Source organism: Neophocaena asiaeorientalis, unplaced genomic scaffold (assembly GCF_003031525.2).
Source record: "Neophocaena asiaeorientalis asiaeorientalis breed wild unplaced genomic scaffold, Neophocaena_asiaeorientalis_V1.1 scaffold540, whole genome shotgun sequence".
In the NCBI taxonomy this organism is placed as follows: Eukaryota; Metazoa; Chordata; class Mammalia; order Artiodactyla; family Phocoenidae; genus Neophocaena; species Neophocaena asiaeorientalis.
Window position 1 is genome coordinate 3,602,805 of NW_020172141.1, and position 19,882 is coordinate 3,622,686.

The window sequence follows — 19,882 nt, forward strand, 5'->3', positions numbered from 1 at the left end:
GAGGGCATCATTAGAGAGGAAATGCTGACATAGTATATCCTGATCTCTGCCACTGAAAAGTCCTTCATGGTGTGCAGTGGATAAGGGGGCCGTAAGGTGGGCTACATTAGCAAACAATTCTACTGATGCATGACTCATTGAATAACTAAACCCAAAAGATATTGGCTGAGGACTGCAAGATTCCAATCAATATAGGTATCAACCTAATCAATATGTATATCAACAAGAGTAAGATTTAAGAAGAAAAGGTTACCAATTCTGTAGGTGACACCAGGCTAGGAAGGAGAGCTATTACACTGGGCATAGAGTCATGAATAAAACTGTCTCCGCAAGCAGCAATGATGTGATGACATTTAAAATGCAAATTTAAAAATTTCTAAGGATACACAGTATAGCCCAGGGAACTCTACTCAATACTCTGTAATGGCCTATATGGGAAAAGAATCTAAAAAAGAGCGGATATATGTGCATGTATAACTGATTCACTTTGCCGTACAGCGGAAACTAATACAACATTGTAAATCAACTATACACCAATAAAAATTTTTTTTAATATTTTCAAGGTCAATAAAAGTCAAAGCTTTTAAATTCAATTAAAAAATTCAAATCCTATACTATATAAATCCTAGAATTCAAATGTAGGGCAGGGTCTCTGGAAACGAGTCAAGTGACGCTGGAGTAAAGTACTCTTGACACAGGACCGTCAGACTGGCCAAAGAGGAAGGGGCTTGACTTGACACAGGTCACGGAAAAGACCCAGAAGTTGTATTTCCAGGGAATCCCGAAAGGGGCCTCAGGTTATATCCTCAGAAACCCATTTAAATACAGTTTGTCATTGCGCTTAGGGAGCGCGTCTGAAGAAAGGAGGGGGATGTGATCAGAGGAGTAGAAGGTCCGGAAACCACAGAGGAAAGTGGGAGATAGAGTGCGAAGCCAAGAATAATTCCCGGGCAGGACAGTGTGAGAGCTGCCCCCGAACACGTGGAGAACTGCCCTTGAATGAGGAATCAGACGCATCCACACCGTCCGGGTGGCTCCAGGAGAGAGGAAGGAGCCCCGTCGCCTGAGGTCACAGGGACTATAGGACTCGGACCCCACTAAGACATTCCTGCAATCCTCACTGTCCCCAAACCAGGTGAGCTTCCAGGTGAGGTAGTGAGCTCTCCATCACGGCAGAGCTGCAAGGCCCGGTCAGACGTGCGGGTGCAAGGCGACGGAGGCCGTAGACGCTCTACTCCTATGAACGCAGTTCATGATGTGGTTTATTCCCGTGCACACAACACCCGCCGTCTAAGGAGCAAGGCGGCGTGGGGTCGGGGTTAGAAGTTCAACGTCAGCCCTCCCAGGTCTGAATCCCGGCTCGGCCACTCACTCACCACGTGACCACGGTGACCCCGAGCAAGTTCACTGACCCCCACCGGACCACAGCTTCCCCACCTGCAAAATGGGGACGGTGTGAGCAGCTACCCCACGGGGCTGCCATGAGAGCCACAAGGGCTGACGCAAGGGAGGAGCTCAGGACAGCGCCGGGGACGCGGGGGAAGCGAGATAAAGTTAGCGATTTATTCTGATTCCTCTGCAGTCTTTCTGACGGTTCTGAGGATTCCTGGTGACCACCTCTGGGCACCGTGTGCTGTTCACCCGAGCAGACAGGACATCACGAGAAGATGGCGAGGGGGACTTAGGGCCTGAGGATTATTGCAAACGTGGTGAACAGCGATGCATGGAGCCCAAGGCGGCGGCCAGAGACCCTTCCCCTCATCCCGTGACCCACGTGATTTCTAAAGCCAGCAACCGCTGGCGGGGATTCTGCCCCCCAGTCAGCCTTAAAACGCAAGCTGCCGCCCCGTCTGTGTGTTAGCACAGGTCTGGGCTCTGGACCCCGGCATCTAGGGAGCAGGCTCCACCGGGGTCGGTGCTGGCTTCTTGGGTTCCTCTCCCAGATCCGCAATCCGGATGGCGTTGTCCTTCTTGGAAAGCCAGAAGGCTGGGTAGACGGGCTCCGAAAACTTACAGTCGAAACGGTGCACCAGCGTCATGGCCTCCGGCTCAATGCCGTAGAAGGAGAGGACGCCTCCAGGGAAGTCCACATAGACTCCCAGCCTCTGATAAGGGCGGGCCCTGAGTGGGGTCTCCGTGTCACTGTGCCAGGCCCTGAACCCCTTGCCATCCCACTGGAGGCTCCAGGAGAAGTCGTTTCCGGAAATGCAACCATTGCGTTCCTCGCCCTTGCGGTCGATGCCCTGGCACGTCAGGCCCACGTAGATGCCCGCCCCGGAGAGCTCCACCTCGAAGTAGTACCTATGCAGGTAGAGGCTCTGCTGGGCCAGCACCTGCCGCCAGTGTGTGAACCTGCTGGGGAGGCCCGGGTACGGGTGCGCCCAGGGCGTGGTGTTGGTGACCTTGCGGTTGTCCTCCTGCAGCCGGAGGTACCTGTGTGCCGTGTCGGGGTCGAAGGCAACGTCACAGGCATCTGAGGGGACACAGAAAGTCAGGGACCGACAGCTGATTCAGACCCAACACTTCAAACCTAGCGAGCCTCCAAAGGACGAAAAGACATCCGTCTCCCAGACCCCTGTTCCTTCCCAGAAAAGAGGTGGGTAAAAACCAGAAAACAGAACGCAAGTGTGATATTGTGATTTATAATAAATATATATTTGGTCTCTGGTTCCCGTTTGCCGGCACAAAGCTCCCTGTGATCTCCTGAGTGATAAGAGCACTAGGACCATCTGTTGTTCTAATATTTGGTCTTTGGCCCCTGTTCCCGACACAGAGCTACTGAAACCCTTGTAATTTCCCAGGTTATACATGTCTCTTTTGTTCTGACGAGGCAACTCTGGGTGGGCTCCTGGAGGGGGCTGGCTGGTCACCAGAGAGACCAAGTCATGACTAGAAGCTTGGAACTTGCAGCCCTAACTCCTATTCTCATGAGAAGTGAGAGGGGCTGGAAATGGAGTTAGTGGGCCATCATGCCTATGAGATGAAGCCTCCATAAAATCTCAATAGTGCAGGGTTCTGAGTGCTTCCAGGTTGGCAAACATCCACACCAGAAGGCGATGCACCCCATCTCCATGGGGACAGAAGCTCCTGAAATCGGGACCCTCCCCAGCCTTGCCCCGTGCCTCTCTCTCTCCATCTGGCTGCTCATCTGTGTCTTTTACCACATCCTTTAATAAACTGGTGAATATAAGTGTCTCCCTGACTTCTGTGAGCTGTTCTAGCAAATGCTCGAGTCCAAGGCTGGGGCGGGGGGGTCCTGGGAACCTCTGATTTGTAGCCAAGTCGGACAGAAGTTGTCCGTCACCTGGGGACCCAATACTTGGCGACTGGCATCTGAAGTGGGAGCCATCCTGTGGGATCTGACGCCATCTCCAGGCAGTGCCAGAACCGAGTTAAACTGTGGGACGCCAGGGCAGTGTCACGGAGAACTGCTTGCGGGGGGGGGCACCTCGCCCATGCAGGTCGTAAGTGGTCCCAGACCCCTTTTGACAAGTCAACCCACCTCCTTCCTTCCTGAAGCTCAAATTGCTTGGAATTTACTATATTATTTGCTGCACTGAATCAAGAAGTAAAACCTACGGATGGGCTCATGCTTTCATTCATTCAACAAATACGTCCTGAAATCCAGGCACTTTTCTACCCAGTGTCGGCAAGGGTTTGGGGCAGACAGGCACTCATACACCCACATCTGATTCACTCATTTGTTAAAATATCTGGCCAATATTTAGCAGGGGAACCCTCAAGCAGTCCCCCGCCCCACACATTCTCTTCCTGGTCCCAGAGAACAACACCTCCACGCACCCAGGTGCCCAAGTCACACTCCATTTCTTTTCCCTCATCCTCCCACATCTTGTCCCACCACACACACAGGCAGCCCTGAGTCCTCTCAGTGCCCTGCTTCACCCCCATCTAAGCCACCCCCAAATCTCCCCCAGAGCGTGCAGTAGCCCCACGCTGGTCGGGGTGCTCTCTCCCGCCTCCCCCGCCCAGACCTTCTCCCGGACAGGAGCTCGCTTCAGGGAGCCAGCTAAGGTGAATCGCGTCGCCCCAGCTTACAGCCCCTGATGGCGCCCCTGCCCTTAGGAAAAAGCGGTGACCCGCCTCCCTGGCCACCCAGCCCTGTGTGACTGGCGCTTGCCTGCGTCAGCAACCTCGTCTCCTGCCCTCTCCCCCTTGACCTCCACACTCCAGCACCCTGACCTCAGACCCACCCAACGCTGAACCCGCTCGGGCGGCTTCAGCACAGACCGTTCCCTCCACGGTGGGGTCCTCGCCCTGACCTGAGTTAGGGAGATCCCGACTGATCCGTTCGGATTGCGGTTGTGAGTCTGTCCTCAAAGAGGTCTCCATGCCTGCCTCAATGTCTCTCGGAGAACCCTGGCTTTATAACTTCCTGGTACTCATCACAATGTGTAATTATTTATCCGTGTGTTTGTTTCATGAATGTTCTCCTTTTATTCTATCAGCTCCACATTTTATGCGGGACTCTATCCTGGGGTCCTAGCTCTGAGAAGATGCTCGGTATACACGTGCCAAATGAATGAGTGCGTTAGTACTCTTCTCGTCTAGGGCGACCCAGGGCTCCTTACAGGGTAGGTGATTCTATGCCTTGGGACAAGAAAACCAGAATGGGTCTGGAACATTCTGTTAGTGCCAGAAAGCAGCAATACTTTTCAGAATCTCAAGGGCAGAAGGTCAAGGCTTAAAGGTCACAGAGGCCAGCTTACAAGTGGCTCCCACTGGTCAGTCAAGTTGGCAATTTGACAGAACTTGGACAGGTGAAATGATCTGAGTCCATAAAAAGCTAAAAGGTCACAGCAATACTCTAGGAGCAAAAGTTAATGTCATGCATGAAAAGAGATGACTTTCATGCAACAGAAAACAGATTATAATAGGATGTGGTTCACTTTTATTTTAATGTTAAGCACAAAAGGTATCTGGCTTCTTGTTATTAACTATATCTGTTAGTAAAACATACATGTGGGGCTTCCCTAGTGGCACAGTGGTTAAGAATCTGCCTGCCAATGCAGGGGACACGGGTTCAAGCCCTGGTCCGGGAAGATCCCACATGCCGCGGAGCAACTAAGCCCATGTGCCACAACTACTGAGCCTGAGCTCTAGAGCCCGTGAGCCACAACTACTGAAGCCCATGTGCCACAACTACTGAGCCCACGCGCCACAACTACTGAAGCTGCACACCTAGAGCCCGCACTCTGCAACAAGAGAAGCCACCGCAATGAGAAGCCCGCGCACCATGACATAGAGTAGCCCCTGCTCGCCGCAACTAGAGAAAGCCCGCGCACAGCAACGAAGACCCGATGCAGCCAAAAATAGATAATTAATAAATAAATAAATTTATTAAAAAAAAAAAACATAGACGTGCTGGTGTCAGGAAGCAGGAAAGAATCAATCAAGGAAACTGTGTGGAAACCGAGAGGTCCTGGGGAAAATGAGGAGCTGTGGAAAGAACAGGAGACAGTCATCGAATCCGAGGCTCCACGTCACGACCAGAGCAAAAGGGGTTCAGGAGTTGGTCAGCCAGCGCTCAGCCCCAGAAAGCAAGCAGAAGCAGGGTTCAACAGCACGTTCCAAAGAGATGAAGCAGCTGCATGTCCTAAAAGTGAGCCTCGACTACCCAGATGCAGCCCTTCCTCTCCTGGGAGATGAAACCTCCCTGCCTTGTTAACCATAAGGAAGTATTGATTGGGAATAACGTGTTTTCAAAAATGCTGACAGCCCAGGACACTCCCACATCATGACGGGACAATGGGTTTTGCAGTTCTGGCCAAGTCAGACTTAACAGGGAGCCATTTGGGAACTAGCCAGGATCTTTGAAAGGGCCAAGGTCATGAAGGACACAGAAGGACAAAGGGACTGGACCCAGACTGGAGACAAAGAAACATCTGTGACCTTGGACCGGACTTGCAGCCAGAAAAAAGGACATTGGGAGGAATACCTCGTGAAACCTGAATAAATTCCACAGATTAGTTAATAGACTTGCAGTAAGTTCATTTTCCAGTTTGGATCAGTGGACCGTTGTAACGTAAAGTGTTAATGTTTGGAAAAACCGGATGAAAGGTATACAAGAATTCTTGGTCCCCTTTTTGCAATGTTTTAGTAAGTTGGAAACTGTTTCAAAATGAAAAGTTCAAATTTTTCTTAAATTAAACTTTTTTAAATGTACCATTTGGGAACAGACCCTGCTGTTGCAAGAACCTGAAACCTACGTGAGACGGCATCCTTGCTTCCAAAGCCTCACGCGTACACCCACACCCAGGGAAAGGGAAGCTGTTCACGACTTACACAGGAGGAACTGCTGCCTGGTGCTGGGCTCCGGTTCTGAGGTCCAGTGTTTGTGTTCAGTGATGGCACACACCTGAGTTCCGATGTCGTACTCCTCTAGAAAATCAGAGAATTGTGAATGCACACCTGTCCAGGTGGGCAGGAGAACCTAAGAAGCAGGAACCCCCAGCCCCTCTTCCCTGGGCTTCCTCGGGGAAGAAGGGCCCGGACACTAGTCACGTGTCAGAGACCCCTGCTCAATGGACCACACTAAAGTGAAACATGCCGAGGAAAGACCCCAGCCCGACTTGGATTTCCCTTGAAAGTACAGGCATCAGCAACCTCAGAAGCTAGTCTCGGAGATGCTGGCCAAGGGCGTGATGTGACTGACTCACATTCTCTGGTCTCAGTCATCAAGGTAAGTGTGCATCAGTAGCACGGCTAGCCAGAGGATGGCTCTGAAAATGAGAAGCTCCCTGGTTCTGCTCTCCCTCCCAACTCCCACCTCCCACGTCAGCCCCTCCGAGACACTTCAAGCCACAGCTTCTCACCTTCCTTGGAGAACTCCTGGAGCTTCTCCTTGTAATTCTGCAGCAACTCGATCAGGTGTGCGGTGGTGTCCGTGATGATCTTGCGGATGCCCGAGAGCTTGTCCTTGAGTCCAATGTAGACACTAGGGAAAGCATCGTCCTTCATGTTCTTGAACTTGCAGTACTCCTGCAGGAAAGGACACACGGCAGAACTTGCCCTGGCCTCTGTGCTTCTTAAACAGGGCTGTCCTCCTCAATACGGCACCTTCCTCATCTGTAAAATAGGCTGATGGTGACGTGCACTTCACAAAGAAAGTGTGTGTAATGGGTCCAGCTCAGTGTCTGATAATGTAGAAAGCATTCGTGTTTTTTAACTGGGAAAGTGGACTTTTAGAAATCAAGAGATACTAGGCACCCACGAGCAGATGCAATACACAGCCCAGACAGGGAATCGAAGAACAAATGTGTTACACCAACAGCGCAGATGGCGGTAACATTCCTGCAACCTTCATTCTATCAGTACTTTTTTTTAAACTAATTTAAACACAAACCACGACAGGGATGGAGGAAGGGGTGTAGCACTTGGAAGATTCACAGACAAGTCCTCAGGCGGGAGTGCCTGCTGCTGCATTTTCCTAGTCCGTTCAATCCAATACACGGTGTTCTCTAATTCTTGGTCTGTGCTTTAGAGTTTGAAAAGTGTTTTCACATAGATAATCACATTAAGCCTCTCATGCTTCAAAACTCTGCAGTGATCAGGAAAGGTTGCTTTCAGGTGTAACACATTATCAAAATTCAAATGCAATGGAAGCACTGAATTACAGAGTGGGTACGGCAGAAAACTTAGCGATGAAAACAGTTGTACCAGAATGGTTAGATTAATAATGGAAGAGAAGAAAGAGGCCAAGCCAGAGAGTAGACAGGGAGAAAAATGAACATTTTAACACCATATGTAGAGTTAGTGCCATATATGATAAAAGTAACATTTTAGATCACTGGGGGGACTTCCCTGGCGGTCCAGTGGTTAAGACTCTATGCTTCCAAGGCAGGGGGCGAGAGCTGGATCCCTGGTTGGGGCACTAAGATCCCTCATACTGCACGGCACAGCGAAAAAAATAAAAAATAAAATAAAATAAAATGGTCTATTTCTAAAAAAAAGAATCACTGGGGAGCAACAATACATGTCATTTCGATTGGCTAAAAATTTGTGGAAAAAGAAGTTATGTTTAACTAAAATAAGTTGGCCTATACTAAAATATATTTTATACATATTAAAGTTTTTATGTTAAAGTTACAAAAGGAGAAAAAAATAAAGAGATTTTATTTCTTTTTTAAAATTATTTATATGCTCTTTAGGAAACTCATGACATGGGAAGCCAAATTTTTCTTCATAGTTTCTTTGTTTTGATATTGAAAAGTAAAGGAACTGAAAGACATTCTTTGGTATGTCTGTCTGTCTCTGTCTGCTTCTCTTTCTCTCACTCACTACAAGGCTAACGATGATTATCTTGGGTGATGGAAATATGAATGATCGCGTTCCTTTATATTTTTCCATATTTTCCAAGGCTTTTTTTCATAATAAGCATTTATGTTTGCTTTTAACTAGAAGGGAATCTTCCCAAAATGCAATAAAAGAACTATTTGTATGTAGGAATATTAGCACTGAAGGAGCCTTGGAAATCATTCACTCCGACCTGCTTGTTTATAAATGAGGAATTTGAGACCCAAAAAGGTCAAGTGACTTGCTAAAAACTACACAGCGCTCTAGTGACAGATCCAGGAGGATGGAATGTCTGATGGCAGGTGGCTTAACATACAATGAATGGCACATGGTAATGCAAGGTCTCATCTTCTCTGCTGGGCTGTCTGTCCTCAGTCACCCCCAGCGTGTGCAGCCCTCTCCGAAAGGCAGCAGGACCCGGGTCTCACCCCGGCCCAGCAAGCATCCCTCCACTGTCGGAGCGGTTTATAAAGCACACTGAGGCCTGAGCTCATCACCCCTCAGCTGAAGTCCTCCCTGGGCTGCTGTGCCTTCACGATGAAGAGCAAGCTTCTACAGCCAGATGCCCACCTGGCCCCGCCAGCCTCGCCTCCCATCAGTCTGTACCCAGCATCCCACACCCCATCCCTGTGAAAGCGCCTCAGTTCCCCAAATCAGCTGTGCTGTCTCAAACCTCTCTGCCTCGGCACATGCCGTTGCCGCTGCTGGCACAGGATGCGTCTTCCACGACCCGGTTCCAGCCTCTCCGCTCTGGAAAGCCCTCCCTCCTGTACCCCTGTACTCAGCTCCTCTCTGCCCTCACAGCTCCCTGCGCACCCGTTTATCAGCGGGCAGTCCCCCTCCCCCGTGCGCCACAGGCCGAGCAGAGCGAAGGTCTCCCTGGCGTCAGTGGCACGGCAGCCCATACCTCCAGGAAAATCACGGGGTTGCCGATGGCAGCGATTCTGTCCAGTTCCTGCCTGGTCTTCTCCATCTCTGCGCTCCTGTACTCCAGGTGGGTCTTGATGCCATTGGCCTGGCCCAGGGCAGCTTGTTCCTTCTCCTCCAAGAAAAGCATCATGTCAGCCTGGGCCTTCCTCATGGCAGCAAGGAGATTCCCAAACTGTTCCTTGGCCACCGCCTTTACCTCCGACACCAACACCTGGCGGGGGGAGGGGCGGGGGGGGTGAAGAACCCGTTAGCGAGGCGTCCAAGCTTCTCAAAGCTCAACACGCAGAAACGCAATCCCGAGAAACCCGCAAATCAGGGAGCGATTTCCTATGGTAAAAGCAAGCCTTTATTCTCATTTGAATCCTGGGTTCCCGGAAACAAGAAGGACTCTCCAGGGTATAAGTACTTATTTGCCAATCATTCCCTTAGTCTCTCATCCATCAGATGAGAGAGTGAATTATCTGATTTCTGAGTCCAGCTCTGACAGTCGGGCTGCTCTTCAAGTTTGTGACATCAGTCTACCAACCAGGACAATGTGCGTATTCAGTATACTTGATAGTCATGTTTCTTGCGGTAAAATAATAATTTGGCTTCTTTGTACAAATCAGTAGCATGGATTTGCTTTCTTAGCATTTCATTTATGTCCAGTTAAACTGCCCACCGGGTCCATCTGAGCCAAAAGCACATCTAACCCTATGGTGTCTGTGCCAGGCACAAAATGTTTAGGGTGTGTGCAGGTGTCCACAGCACGTAAGCATCGCAGGACCAGCCTACCTATGCAGAATGGAATGCCACGTTCAAAAATATATAAAACAAATTCCATGTGATGAATAGCAAGGATTTGCATGATGGCACTTGTGCATGTGGGATTCTATCCTTCCACATCCTTTACAAATGCCTTCAGTCAATGTCATATTTACAACTTCAATCCACGTTTTCAACGGTTTCCACTTCTCTTTGGTAGTTCTTAGGTCCTGGTGCTGACGGCTCCCTCTGACAATGCCCAACTCCAGATCGTTGCCCCAACACAAATTACCTGGTTAAACTTCATGTAACGTTCTTGGAAACACTTTCCTTTGCTCACCCTCCCTTCAATCTCCCCCATCGTCCCTCCATGACCATCCCATCTGAGAGCCCTCTGAGCAGCCCCTCCAGGTACTATTTTCTGTTCTCCTGGGGTCCTGCCGCCTGCCTGGTCACTTTTTAATTACACAACATAGTAATACAATACCGGCCACATTTAGTAAGTGCTTATCATGGGCCGGGCACTGTTCTGAGCACGGTATACATATTCTCTCATGGCGACCCTAGAAGGTAAATACAGATGTCCCTCCATATCTGCAGATTCCACAACCACGAATTCAACCAACCACAGAACGAAAATATTTGGGAAAATATTCCAGAAAGTTCCAAAAAGCAAAACTGGACTCTGCCAAGCTGGCCACTATTTACATAGCATTTACATTTTATCCGGTATTGTAAGTAATCTAGAGAAGATTTAAAGTATACGGGAGGATATGCGTAGGTTTCCGTGCAAATACTAGGCCATTTTATACAAGGGACTTGAGCATCTGTGGATTTTGGTATCCGTGGTGGGGGGATTGGGGGTTGTCCTAAAACCAATCCCCTGAGGACACCAAGGCACGACTGTACTACTACAGTCCCCATTTCTTAGATAAAGAAACTAAAGCACCACCATTTCAACAGACTGAGTAATTCTTAGGTCAAGGGAGCAACACTCGCAGGCTCTCCTGTCCCATCAATCTAGGGACCCTGGACGATTCTTGTTGTCTCTGTGTCCTCATGTACCTCCTACATGGTGGCCACTGTGGTAACTACCTCACCTGGTTACCATGCAGTTAAGAGAAGCACTGAGTAGGGATCAAAGTGTCTGGAAAATAAAGAGCTGGAAAAAGGCAAGATGCTCCATGCGGTTCTCCAGATTACACTGAGCATGGAAATCAACAATCTCTGAAGGTTTCCAAGACTTTAAAGGGATAATTATTGTTCTTCTTTTCATAAGACTATATGGGTAAGAAATAGGTATTCATTCTTCCACAGCCAGTTAGTTATAAACACCAAGAAGGAAGAAATTAAGTTGAAATGGTTACATGTATTATATATGGCTAGATGGATGGATGGACGGATGGATGGATGGATGGGTGAGTGGATGCGTAGGTGATGGATGGATGGATGGACGGATGGGTTGATGGATGGATGGATGGATGGGTGGATGGATGGATGGATAGGTGGGTGAATGGACAGATGGATGGATGGATGGACGGATGGATGGATGGATGGGTGAGTGGGGTGGATGGATGGATGTGGATGGACGGACGGATGGGTGGATGGATGGATGGATGGATGGATAGATGGATGGGTGGATGGATGGATGGATAGGTGGGTGAATGGATGGATGGATGGATGGATGGGTGAGTGGATGGGTAGGTGATGGATGGATGGATGGACAGATGGGTGGATGGATGGATGGATGGACAGGTGGATGGGTGGGTGGATGGATGGATGGATGGATGGATGGGTGAGTGGATGGGTAGGTGATGGATGGATGGATGGACAGATGGGTGGATGGATGGATGGATGGACAGGTGGATGGGTGGGTGGATGGATGGATGGATGGATGGATGGGTGAGTGGATGGGTAGGTGATGGATGGGTGGATGGATGGATGGATGGGTGAGTGGATGGGTAGGTGATGGAAGGATGGATGGACAGACGAATGGGTGGATGGATGGATAGATTGATGGGTGGATGGGTGGATGGATGGATGGATAGGTGGGTGGATGGATGGACGGATGGATGGATGGATGGATGGATGGATGGATGGATGGATGGACGGGTGAGTGGATGGGTAGGTGATGGATGGAAGGATGGATGGACAGATGGGTGCATGGATGGATGGATGGGTGGATGGATAGGTGGGTGGATGGATAAGTGGGTGGATGGATGGATGGGTGGGTGGATGGATAGTGGATATGTAGGTGGATGGATGGATGAATGGATAGAATCATTCTTGGTATGCAAAGATGCTGCTGCTGACTGACTGCCATAGGGTAGTTGTTTTGCATTCTCCTCTGAGTTGTGGTTATTGGCTTGCCACTAATGAGAAACCTTTGTGGAACTGTTTGGGTCTACATAGGGTTTATTATAGAAAGTGGTCACAAACCAGAGAGACTAAAACTAAGTAGCCTGGCATGCCACTGGCCTTATCAAGTACCATCCACTAATCCAGCAGCTCTCACCTCTCTTTTCTGGCTGCCAGGATTTAGGACTGGTGAGAATTGCATGCAGAACACCCTCCTATGATGGAAGGATCCAAGATTATGCATAATTTCTGGAGCTCTGGCTAACCACCCCCCTTGACTCCCACACACACCCTTTTCTCCCGGTCAAAAAAGCATATACACATGTACAAATAAGGACACTGTCATTACAGGACTAGCTTGCTTCTACTATGTAACATTAAAAAGTAAATCACTTGCCAGTTCTGAATCTTGAACTAATTTCATAGCAAATCCCCATAACAAGTTGAAGCCACCCTGCAGTGTGGCCGACCTTATCTGTACCCACAGTTCTCACCCAATGATAAAACCCATGGGGCCCGTGGACATGGGGGCCGGGCCTGCACCCTGCATCCCACAACCCCGGGTGGCCTGGCTGGGCATGCAGCAGCGCCAAAGCCCGGCAGGTGACCCCGGCCAGCCTTACCAGAACAGATTTATGGTTGTCTTGGAGCCTGGCGATGGCATTTTCATTCAACTTGAGTTTCTGCTCCAGGTCTAACTGGGTGATCCGAAGCTCAGCCTAAGAAGAGGAAAGGTCAGCGTCAAGGAGGAAGGAGCCCAGGGCACTCGGAAGGTCCCCAGGAGCAAGGGCACCGTCTGCCCTTCTTCCATGGAAAGGGGAGTCTGTCTCAGAAGCTGCTCTCAGAAGCCAGGCTGGAGCACCCACCCTCAGTGGAGGCACAGAGGGTCAGCTGTGTGCCGGCACTTCCTGGGGTGAACTGGCTAAAATGCAGGGAGAGCTTACGCTGCACTGGGCATCGCTTCAAGCATTTCTCTGTGTCACCTCTTATCATCCTGACCATGCCCATAGCAGGTCAACACATTATCTCCATTGCACAGGTGAGAAAATGGAGCCACCTATCCAGGGTCACACAGTTGTCAGTGGAGTTGAGTCCAGCCCATCCGGCCCAGAACGGCCTGACAAGGAGCACAGGGCGCTTGAAGTCGGGGGTGGGCATCCCAGGGTTTCTAGTTAGCAGATGAGACTTCGGGAAAATCTACTTAACGCCTCCACACTTGCATTTCTTCACCTGTGAGGTGGGAGCAGCTAAAGTGCCCGATTCACAGGGCTCCCGCAAGGATGGGAGGCGTGTCAGCAGGAACTCTGTACAGTAGCGAGCACGTTGCAGGCGCTCCATCCGTGTCAGTGATGTCATAACCCTCATCGTTACTAGCACTACCTCGGCTGCTTTCCATCACGGACTCTTATTCTCCGCCAGATGCAGGCAGAGCGAACCCTCCCCGCCGAGGCAAGTGCCCACCTGAGAACCCCGGGTTTGCCCACGTCGACGCCCCTGCCCAGCCCCACTCTCGCCTCCTGAAACTCCCCAAGCACTGTCTGCCGAGAACATGCCGAGGCATGAAACCAGAGCCTTTGCAAACTTCAGAGGCCCTGTCACTTTCTGCGTCCACAAGGGCACGAGACAGCAGCAACAGAAAGAAGAGCTTTCACTGATTTTCACAGCAGCGTGTCTGCACTCGCCCTAACAGAACTCGGGGTGCGGGGGCACCGTGACGCGTCTCCCCTTCCTCCCACTGAAGCCCACGGGAATCCCAGGCCCCAGTGGTGGCAGCCCAGGCAGGCAGGGGACTCGCCTCCCTCTGCAGAAGCCTGGCAACGTTTGCTCAGGCCCTGCGGCCCTGACTCAGAGCCAACTGAGTCCAGGTGACCTCCCGCCCCTGAGGCCTGAGACCTGATGCCCGGGAGTGGGGGAAGCAGGGAAGATGCGGGGTCCGACCTATTTGGGGGCAACGTGGAATCCTGGTCTGTCTAGAAGGCTTATTACCCAGTGACCTGTTCCACGACGGGAGGGGACATGAGCTGCTTGTTGAAAGGTGGTGGGAGACACAACAGAACACACGTTAGCAACGAGTGCAGAGCGTATTAAAGCGGTCGGCCCCAGCACCATCCGGGGACACAGGAGACCCCCAGAGTGTCCAGGGAGGGGGCTTCTCCCCACTGTCTGCGGATTGCCATAAAAGGAGAAAAGGACTCCCAAGTGCCTAACGGGGACCTCTGAGTGAGTCACCCCACAAGCAGGCACTCCTGCTTATCACAAGAGGCGGGGCCACTTCGGAGACCAGCACCTCCAGTTTTTCCTGTTCCCAGGAAATGACGGGGTGCCTTAGACCCTGGCTCCCGGTCGCAGGCCCAGGCAAGCCCCATACAAAAGCAGGACAGCAGTGCCAATGAGAGTAGACGGCCCCATGTCCAAGGGCACAGAGAGTCCTCCCTGCTTCAGCTGGGTGAGGGCAGATGCTGTGCAAAAGGCACCACATCTGGGGTACAAGACCTGCCTCTCTCAGGCTCTACGACCCTCATCAGATGGTTTAGCGTCTCCTCCGGTGCCTCAAGAATATGTTAACAAAATTGTTCTTGCTTCTGTCTCCAGGGCAAAGGTGGTACCCAGCTCAGTGGCCAGGGTCGGGGTAGAGATGCAAACTGGAACAGCAGGGGGAGGGAGAAGAGAGGAGGAGATTCCAGATGGTGCCAGTTGCTTTGTGTTTCCCTCTAGAGAGTCTGTGTCTGGGAACACTAGGGTCCCAGCTGGGCCCTGACTTCACCCCTTGGCCAGCTGATCAGAGCTCACTACGTGCCAGTCCAGTTATATAAGACACCGTCCCTGCTCCTGAAAGATGCACAGCCTGGTGGAATGTTCAGGATAAAACAAGTCGCATAATACTGAGTCCAAGGCACTCCTCGGAACTTCTAGAAGAAATTCTCCTGAACAGCCTCAAGCCATCCGACTTTTGGCAGCAGACGGGCTGTGAACAATGCTGGTTAACGGCGCGCCCAAGAAGCGGGAACACTTGTGGCTCTCAGAACTCAGATCCTGCTCTAGCTGCAGACTGTGTCCAAGAGCCCCACCATATCCTGAGCTTTCTGGAACCAATGCTGAGATCGGATGCGGTGACCTGCCACTAATGGACCTGTAGGTCTAAGGCGGGGCCCAGCCGAGCCTTCCTTCCTCCAAGATACCTGCCCTGACCTCACTGCCGGGGGTCTTCCTCCTTGGAACACGCAGCAGGGCCTTTGTGCTGCCCCAGCCCTTTGGCAGACGTGGACCTGCCCTGGCTTCCTGACTAAAGCCCACGCTCCCTGAGATAGTGTAGCACACTTAGCCCATAGAAAGTGCTCGATAATGTTTGATAAACTTGAAAAGGAACAGAAAATAACAGGAAAGCGGTTACAGAAAGTGCCAACTTCACAACTCACAAACACGCATGCCACAGCTTCATTTCCCAGCAGCGAGCCTGAGTTCAAAGAAGGTGAGTGGAGTGGAGATCAGCTGCTCTTAAAAGCTAAGGGAAGGGCTTCCCTGGTGGTCCAGTGGTTAAGACTCTGCACTTCCACTGCAGGGGGCACAGTGGTCGGGGAAGTTCTGCATGCTGCAGGGTGTGGCCAAAAAGAAACAAAAAAGCTAAGGGAGAGGGATGGTCTGGGAATTCGGGGTTGGTAGATGCAAACTATTACATGTAGAATGGATAAACAACAAGGTCCTACTGTAGAGCACAGGGAACTATATCCAATCTCCTGGGGCAAGCCATAATGGAAAAGAATATTTTAAAAAGAATGTCTATATGTGTAAAACGGAGTCAGTTTGCTGTACAGCAGAAATTAACACAACGTTGTAAATCAACTACACTTCCATTTAAAAAAAAAAAAAAAAAACAACTAAGAGGCTTTGGGACGCTGGCCTGGGCAAGGGGCAGAGCTGAGTCCCCATTGGGAAGAGCTGGGCTCTGGAAGCCCAGCGGCACAGAACAAATAATCAGAGAACACCCAGAATTCCCAAATCCAGAGTTTTTGCCCACTGGCATAGCTAGAGACCGTGGGAGCCTCAGAAGGGGCTCTGTTGGTGAACTGAGAAATCCATCGCTGTGGACCCAATGCAGCTTCCGGCCGCTCTGTGTCCCTGTGGCTGGCCCTGCTGTTCACGGTTTCCCTTGCACAACATTCCTGAGTGACTAGCGCTTGACTCAATCCAAAGTGACCTTCAGCAAGCAGCTCCAGCGGGCTTGGGCTGGCTGGAGGAAAGATGGAGCTTCTGGAGCCTTACTGATATCTAATAAGACTTTCAAAATAATCCTGGTGGTGGCTGAAGCCTCATCCAGGTACTGTGTCTTCGGAGCTGGTCTCCTGGGCTCCTTGCAAGAAATCTTTTGGCTCCTGAGCCGTGTCAGGGCCACCCAAAAAGCGCTGACAGAGCACACACTCACTCTCAGAGATGAAAGCAAGGATGCAGGGTGGAAAGGCAGGAACTCTGATAGACACACCAGGGAGCAGAGGCTGGGAACTGGGCCCGCACCAAGGATCTAGGGTACGGGGCTGCTGCATCGCACCTGTAACCGGCCTGCTTTCAGCACCAAGAACTGCCCCAGTTGTCTGTATTTTACCTGACACAGCTCCCTCCTGGGATGTCTGAATTTGGGGTTCCACCCAGGAGCAACACAACTCTCCCTGCTCAGAATGACAATTACCCCATGTCTCTGTAACGCACCAGCTTACACCACGTTAAAATTCATATTGTAGCTATGCTGCTACAGGCATAGAACTTCTGAAAGGAAACAGAAGAAAAGAGTAGATCGTGGTGTCTGCCTCTGAGGAGGGAGATGGGCAGATCCAGGCTGGGAGGGAGGGCTTTTCTGGGAAAATCTATCTCAGTATTTGGTGGAGATTGTTTCTGAACGGGGGCACACATCACTTTTCCAGTTAAACGTAACAGAATTCAGATATTATACCCTGAACAAGGGAAAAGCAGTACACTCTGCTTTAATCTCTCTACATGTGTAGCAGGGTTTTGGTGCAAAAAAAATAAAGTAAGGTCATAATATTGTGACCTTGGGGTCCTTCCCTGTGTTCCTCCAGTGGGGTGGCTTTCCAGAAGCTTCCATTCCCACTCCATGGCTTAGTCATCTGTATGAGTCTGGACAAATTTGGTAAAGACGAAAAGAGTCACCACCTCAGTGAGTTATTCCAGGACTGGATGGGAAAATCCATGGAAAGCACATAGCACACGGCAAGGCTCCATGAAGACCATGTAGTCAGTTACATGGAGCTTTATCCTCTGACCTGTCTGCTGACGCAGAGCCTCCTCTGTGAACGTGGCTGTGAATGTGGGGAGTGGGTGGCAGTGACCTGCTCTCCTGAGTGGACATTTCCTGGCACTGGAGATGCTGGGAACTGTTGGCAAGTGGATTGTGGAGTTGATAACGGTGACTCACTGGCATCTGGAATGCAGAGCTTTCAGGAACAATTCGCACTAACGCTGGATAAAATCCACACTTAAGGGAGGGTGTGGAGAAGCGGGTCCTGCTCCAGGAAGCTCCTTGTCTGCTGCCAGGAAGCCCGGGGCCAAGATGCGGCCACAGGCCGTGCTCAGCACAGACAGGGAGCTGCCCGGAGTCTGGACACAAGAAATGTGGGACAAAAGAACTGCACTTCCCCACTGAGAACAAATGTGCTCGTGGAAAGTCCGAGTATGAGAAACGAAGCATATGAATCCATTCCCAGGAACTTCTCCAGGCTTTCAGCTTTCTCAGGGCAAAGAAAAGTCAGCTGTTCTAGAAACAGTTGCCCTACCTGATGGGAATAAAATTACAGGCTATGAGCACAGCATTTCTCAGTCTCTCCTGATACCTCTATCTGATGAGGAGATTTATTTTCCCTAAGGTAAGCAGTCCTTGACATCGTACCCCGGAGGGAAGTTTCCAGTTCTCTGTTATCTCGGCACTATTCAAGCTCTTGGATTTCATACCCGGTATCTCCAAAGGGGCCCTTGCTACTGATCTCTTGTTTGGGGTAAAGGGAAAAAGAGAACTTCGGGCAAAGTTTAGGCTCTTTTCTCTTGAATTTCTGCTAAGCTTTACATTGCATTCATTGCCACTCAGATCCAGCCAGAGGGAAACACCTTCTGCACCCAACACCCACCCACGGATGAGTCACCAAAAGCTGAGTGAGAAATAGTGGCAAACTCGCCACAGGAGCGAGCAGACAGAGAGTACAGGGACAGCAGGACCAAGATGGCGACAGAGTAACCAAAGCAAATGCAAGAGACAGGGGCCAAAGCTAAGAGCACAGGAGTGAAGCCGGCAGCCCCAGGAGCTGAGGCAGAGGCCAGGCCTCTCCCTGGCCCACGGCCTCCCCACCTCCCTCTCCGCACGGACCCCAGCACTTGCCTCCTTGTCCCTGTGGGCGGCATCGAGGGAGACAGAGGCATGGCCCCTGTGCTCGGCCCGGCCGCACTCCTGGCAGATGCACTGCCCATCGGGGCAGCAGAAGGCAACCAGGGGGCTGTGGTGGGCCGGGCACACGAGCAGGTCCCGGTCCTTCATGGGCTCTGTCAGCTGGTGGCCGTGCAGCCTGCTGTTCTCCTGGTGCGGCCGCAGGTGCTCCGGGCAGTAGTTCACCATGCAGGTCAGGCAGGACTTCACGGCCCTCACCCTGCTGGCCCCAAGGCAGAAGTCGCACAGGACCTCCACCTCCGCCCCAGGACGCCCCTGCCAGGCAGAGCCAAGGCTCTGTCCCCAGCTCTCCCCCGGGGAGCTCCCCGGGGCAGCTGCGTCCTCTTCTTCTGCTGGGCTCGCCGACCCACGGTCTGGGCTGAGAGTGGCCAGAGGGTGAGCGGGAACCCCGGGCAGCGGCCCTGGAGCCATCAGATCAAACTCAGCCATGTGGAAGTTCTGCACCAGAGCTGTGCTTCCTCCGCTCCTGGGCCCAGAATCCAGCGGCCCAGTCAGATGGGAGAACCACGCCCAGCTGACTGCAGCTGCCTCAGGATTTTAACTGTTTCCTCCCCACAGAGGAAGCTCAGTCGGTCGTCATCACTCTGCTAGGCTTAGAGGATGGCCAGCTGCAGTGGCCACAAGGCAGCCCGGGTCCCCAGGCTCAGGGAGACCCAGGCTGTCTCCCCACAGGCTCTGACCCGTCCTCCAGCCCAGACCCGAAACTGCTATTCTTCTGTGAATCACTCGCCCCCCCGTAATCTCAGCCAAGCTGGGGGATCGGTCTGGAAAGGACTGGAGATTCCTGAGCTCTGCAGTCAAAGCCGACGTTGCTTTACGTGGCTTGACAGGTTCGATTTTTTGTTTTCAGTTTTTCTCTACTTATTTTTTTTGGCTGCACTGCGTGGCATGGGGGACCTTAGTTCCCTGACCAGGGATCCAACCTGCGCCCCCTGCATTGGAAGCATGGAATCTTAACCAATGCACCACCAGGGAAGTCCCCTGTTTTCAATTTTTAAAGGGACCCAGAATGTAAGGACTTTAGCAATAGGGCAGCCCTCATCCCTTCCCACCTCGTAGAATTGGACGTGAAACAGCTGGGAAGAGGATCTG

The 19,882-nt window shown here is 51.3% G+C and overlaps 1 protein-coding gene across 1 annotated transcript; it reads right to left on the reverse strand.

Annotated features, from left to right (window-relative positions):
- Positions 1 to 1,541: 1,541 nt before the first annotated feature.
- On the reverse strand, positions 1,542 to 19,626 carry TRIM16 (tripartite motif containing 16). Its single transcript, XM_024753741.1, has 6 exons — positions 18,725 to 19,626; positions 12,969 to 13,064; positions 9,221 to 9,454; positions 6,834 to 6,999; positions 6,304 to 6,399; positions 1,542 to 2,473 (listed from the first exon to the last, which is right to left on the reverse strand). Exons 1-6 carry the CDS (start codon positions 19,217 to 19,219, stop codon positions 1,890 to 1,892), a joined length of 1,671 nt encoding a protein of 556 aa, XP_024609509.1. The 5' UTR covers positions 19,220 to 19,626; the 3' UTR covers positions 1,542 to 1,889.
- Between the last annotated feature and the right edge of the window lie 256 nt (positions 19,627 to 19,882).

Excerpts from the sequence above, each read along its gene's own strand:
- TRIM16 (XM_024753741.1), bottom strand. The coding sequence starts at position 19,219 with ATGGCTGAGTTTGATCTGATGGCTCCAGGGCCGCTGCCCGGGGTTCCC. Across the intron at positions 9,455-12,968 it reads ACAACCATAAATCTGTTCTG|GTGTTGGTGTCGGAGGTAAA; the intron begins GTAAGGCTGGCC and ends TCCCCCCGCCAG. Across the intron at positions 6,400-6,833 it reads CCAGGAGTTCTCCAAGGAAG|AGGAGTACGACATCGGAACT; the intron begins GTGAGAAGCTGT and ends CTGATTTTCTAG.